The sequence below is a fragment of the Penaeus japonicus genome, unplaced genomic scaffold (genome assembly GCF_977035675.1).
Source record: "Penaeus japonicus unplaced genomic scaffold, GWHDUDI00000001_assembly GWHDUDI00000018, whole genome shotgun sequence".
In the NCBI taxonomy this organism is placed as follows: domain Eukaryota; kingdom Metazoa; phylum Arthropoda; class Malacostraca; order Decapoda; family Penaeidae; genus Penaeus; species Penaeus japonicus.
This window is the reverse complement of record NW_028234420.1, coordinates 35,659,521-35,664,520: the sequence shown is the minus strand read 5'-3', so window position 1 is coordinate 35,664,520 and position 5,000 is coordinate 35,659,521. Positions and strand designations below refer to the sequence as shown.

General features: G+C 39.7%; 1 protein-coding gene across 1 annotated transcript in view; it reads right to left on the bottom strand.

Moving 5' to 3' along the window:
- The window catches only part of cu (NADP/NADPH phosphatase nocturnin), a 51,137-nt gene extending 49,025 nt beyond the window's left edge, over nt 1-2,112 (bottom strand). Inside the window, exon 1 of the mRNA XM_043009168.2 lies at nt 461-2,112. Coding sequence (XP_042865102.2) covers nt 461-684 — 224 coding nt within the window. The 5' untranslated portion in view covers nt 685-2,112. The remainder of the gene's footprint in view (nt 1-460) is intronic.
- Between the last annotated feature and the right edge of the window lie 2,888 nt (nt 2,113-5,000).

Genomic DNA, 5,000 nt, shown 5'->3' with positions numbered 1-5,000 from the left:
TGTTTATAGGTCTGTTGTACAGGAGTATTACTTTTGCGTGAGAATATTATATTTTCTTGTCAATTTTCAACGTTATCTGTCAGATATGAGTGTGTCTCTAAGTTGTGTTCAGTCTGACCATGTATTCACTCTTCCTCTCTGTATAACTGCACATTATAAGTCCTTCAATTTAACTTTAATGCCAAATGAGACAAAAAAAAAAGAAGAAAAAAAAAAAAACTATTGTATCTTATCACCTACTCTCAGTCTAAGCAACTCTCAAATATAAGTATTTCTAGTATCATTTAGCCTCTATATTCATGCTCTCCATCTGCCTATACATCTACCAAAACACTTATATCAAAACTTAGAACCTAGAAATAAAATCAAAACCAACATCTAGGAAAGACTAAGAAAACTAGAAAAAAGAAAGGAAAGCCTAGGAAACTAAAAGCCAAAGACACGTGCCAGTGAGACTCACCTTACGAGATACAGGAGGAGTTGCTTGGGAGGAACGTAGGGCACGGCATCAGAAGACTTCTTGGTGCTCTTCTTTCCCTCTTCCTCCTCTTCCTCATGCCTCTCGAACTCCTTCCCTGGCTTCCCTCCATGTCCCTCCTGGCGGTCTTGGCGCGAGGTGAGGGACAGACTCGCCAGGTACTCCGCCGTCTTCAGGGATTCTCGTAGCTCCTGCAGGGACAGCATCTTTCTCTCCTTCTCTTTCTCTCTCGCGCGAATTTCCCTCTCTCCTTTTCTCGTGCTGGTTGAGGCACTACGCTAACCCTTCTATTATTACTTCTCTTTCTCTGTCTATTTCTCTATCTCTCTCTTTTAAAGCACTGCGCGGCGTCTACTCGTGGCACTGAGTCGCGATGGCACTCGCTGTTTACCGGGCCGGCACTGTACTGACGGACTGGAGAGGGTCTTACTTACTTATTTTCCGGACCTTTCTACTTGTGACTATTCTGGGAAAAAAATAATTACTTTTTCGTTTTATCTTGCTTATTTTCTGTGTTTCTTTTGTTTTTTTGTTTTTTTTTTAAGTAATACCGACAATGACGGTCTTCCTATTGTTTCTTTGTTAACTGTCTTGCAAATAGAAGTTTGTATACCGAGGCCTATACTCGAGCGGAATTGAGGTAAGGACGATTTTTGTTACGGTTCAAAAACCTTTAGCGTTTTCTCTCTTTTTTTCAACTTTTTTTTTATTCTTGCTTATAGTTCAAAACAAATGCAATCGAACGTCATCCTGAGTGGATACGACCTGTGCTAACGTCGAAGTGGCCGAGGTACGACTGCCAGTGAGAGTCTCGCGAGCAGTACAGGACGTGAACGCCTTCTGTGGCTAGAGTTAAGTTGCGAGGAAGGATCGCAGAGCAACACTGGGACAAAGGCCCGTTACGCAAGCATCCTTACCTAACACAGCGAAAGAGGGCGGGCGGAACAGAGGTGGGGGGGAGGGGAGTGGAGGGGAGGGGCGAGGGGTTGCTAAGTGCTGTGGTGGCGTCGAAGGAGGCGATGGAGGAGGCTGAGGGGGGGCGGGGGGCGGGGGGCGGGGAGGGGGGAGGGGTTCGGGGGGGCGGCGGCGAGTAGGAACGAGATTAGTGACGAACGAGATGAGACGAGGAATGCCCGCGAGTGAGAGTCAGAGTCGCGTGCGTGTGTTGATGTTCCTCAAGATGGGGACACAGAAGGGACACGCAAGGAACCAGTTACTCCTTCGAGTAGTAGGGGGAGGAGGGGGAGGGGTGATAAACAGGTAGATAGGCTGATACGACGCGGAGGGATTCTCGTCAGAGGGAAAAAAGCTCCGGTTATCCCCAGAAATGCGAGCTCGCTGGGAAGTCGGATGGAAAACACGTGATCGAACCTTAACGACTTTCTTATTAACGTCTCGGAACTCTGCGCAGGACCCTTGGCAAGTTCCTCAAGCACACGCAGACACGCACAGGCACAGAGAGAGGAGAAAAAGCAGCAGTGTTATAATCGCAGGGTGTTGGTAGTCATGTTTTTCATGTCTTTTTAAGAGTGAGGACTCGTGGGTAGGTGCGACAAGCAAGGAGAGGCGGCGGCGGTGGGAAGAGAGAGCAGGAGCGGGGAAGGTGCGTCACGACACAGTACAAGCTACTAGTATCGCGACCGACACCTAACGTTTGTTTATATGTGAAGGTTACGGCACGGGGCGATCCCACACGCCCCCCTGCCCCGTCCTCCCTCCCTCCCTCCCTCCCTCCCTCTCTCTCTCTCTCCCTCCTCCTACCACCCTCCTTTCCGCCTGCCTGCCTGCCTGACTCCCCGCCTGCCTCCCCGCCCCCCTCACCCTCTGCCGCCAGCTAGCTCGACGAGAAACTTTGCTGTAGGAAGGAAAAAATAACAAGCGGAAGGAATAAAGGAACATCCCCTAGTGTCCCCCCCGCCCCCCTTTTCATTCACGAGCCAATCATCTCGCACAGGTGTATAGCACAGGTGTGGAGTACGAGTCAAAACTCCAGTGGAAGCATCTGTAACACGTCACTTGACTGGGAGGGGAGGGGGAGGTGGAGTGAGAGGGGGGGGGGAGCCAAGGGGGCGGAGCTTCACGAGTGAGACTCCTCCCACACCTGCCGTGACCTTGCTGTGACGTTGCTCCTGCGGGTGTGGGATGACCCTGCCCAAGTCCCGTAGCGAGTCACGTTGGTCACACCGCGCACTTGTGACGTCACGTTACGGAGAACCTGTTTTTTTTTTTTTTTTTTTTTTTTTTTTTTTTTTTTTTTTTGTCGCCTTTTGATTGTTGAATGGATCTTGCAGGTCTCGTAGCATCATTAAGGCCTAAATGATGTGATGTGATGTGACGTCTTAATGGTGACGCAATAGTAAACCTGATTTGGTGTTAGAATTTATTTTTTTAAGGCACTTATTGCATCTGATTTTCTTCAACTTACCTTCGTTTGGTGTTATGTGCACCTTTACTTGTGTTTTGTCTGTATCTTTATTTATTAATTGAGATATATATCTAGGTGCACAGACACAGATACACACATACACACGCACACATGCACACACACACACACACACACACACACACACACACACACACACACACACACACACACACACACACACACACACACACACACACACACACACACACACACACACACACACACACACACACACACACACACACACATGCACATACACACATGTACAAGGCGTCTAAGTATGTCTAAACTTTAATACCTATACATATATCAATAAAACAAGAATTTCCACATACAATATAACAATAAATAAAAACAGCAAAAAACATAGCGGGAAATCACATACAAAAAATAACAAAAAAAACATACAAAATATACTGCGCAAAAACACAAATATACATACACATGACACAAATAACCAGAATGAAATGAATAAATAAATTGACTAATAAAATGATACTCTCAATTTATTATTTTTTTATTTTTTTTTTTTACAGAAGAAACTCCTATGCACCAAGTTAACCTTGACCATAATTTTTCCTCCGACAAGTTCGTGTGAATCCTCGATTTTGAATTAAAAAAAAAAAAAAAAAAAAAAAATCAAGCATTTAAGCATTTTAATTCAAGATGCAGGTAAGGAGGAGTTGATAATTATGAAGAGATAGATAGATAGATAGATAGATTGTTAGTTTGATGAAGGGATGGCTATGTAGGTTAATAGATAGATCGATGGCCTAATAGATAGATTGTTGATTGATTTGTGGATAGATAGATGGATATATGATTTGGTAGGTAGATGGTTAGATAGATAGATAGATTGATAGATAGACAGACAAATAGATGGAAGAACAGATAGATATATAGATAGAGAGATGGATAGATAGATAGACAGTAGTATAGACAGATAGTGATAATGATAATTATGATAACGATGATAAGGATAATAATGATAATGAAAATGATAACAATGATAATAAAACAGTTATGATAAAAGTAATTATGGTGATGATGATAAGAATATCCACAAGATTGGTAATGATGGTGATAATGATAATGATGATAATGATAATTTAACGATAATGATGAAAATTATAATAAAAACAAAAGGAAAGATAGTAATGGTAACGAAAACAATAATTATGATAATTATTATCATTTTTATAATAAGGATGATAATGATAAAAGATAATAATAGTGATAATTATGATAACAATGATGATTATGCTAATAGTATTAATGGTAATAACAATAATGATAAATGATAATAAAAATTATAATGTTAATAAAAATGATGATAATGGTAAACGTAATAATGATAGTAATGGCAACAAAAATAATAGTAATGATAATTACAATAGTAATGATAATGATAATAATAATGATGATGATGTTGATTTGATGATAATGACAACAATAATGATAATAACAATGATATCAATAATGATGATAATGAGAATGATAATAACAATGATAGTAATAATAATGATAATAATAATGGTAACAATAATGATAATGATAATAATGACAATGAAAAGGATGATGATAATGATAATAATGATGATGATGATGATAACAATAATAATAATAATAATGACAATGGTTGAAATAATGATGATAATAATAGTAATATTAATAATCACAATGATGGTTATAATGTTTATAATGATATAAACATTATAGTCATGATAATAACAATGGCAATAGTTGAGAGTAGTAGAAGTATTGAGAATTATTACCGTTATCAACATTTATAATGATTATAGGAGTTACAAAACTATTATTATTATTATCATTATCCCTATTATCATCGTCATCATCATCATTATTATAAAGCTTGCTGTTGTTATTGTTTTCAATATCATTATCATTATTATTATCATTATTATCATTATTGTTATCATAGTCATTATAATCATCATAATCATCATTATCATCATTATCCTTCGTATATCGCACACTGTACACTTAACACTTATTTCCACTTATGATATTCTCTTCCATATCGACTGCCAAACTGCCACTGCATCACACCCTATTGTTTGCTGTTTATTGTTTTCT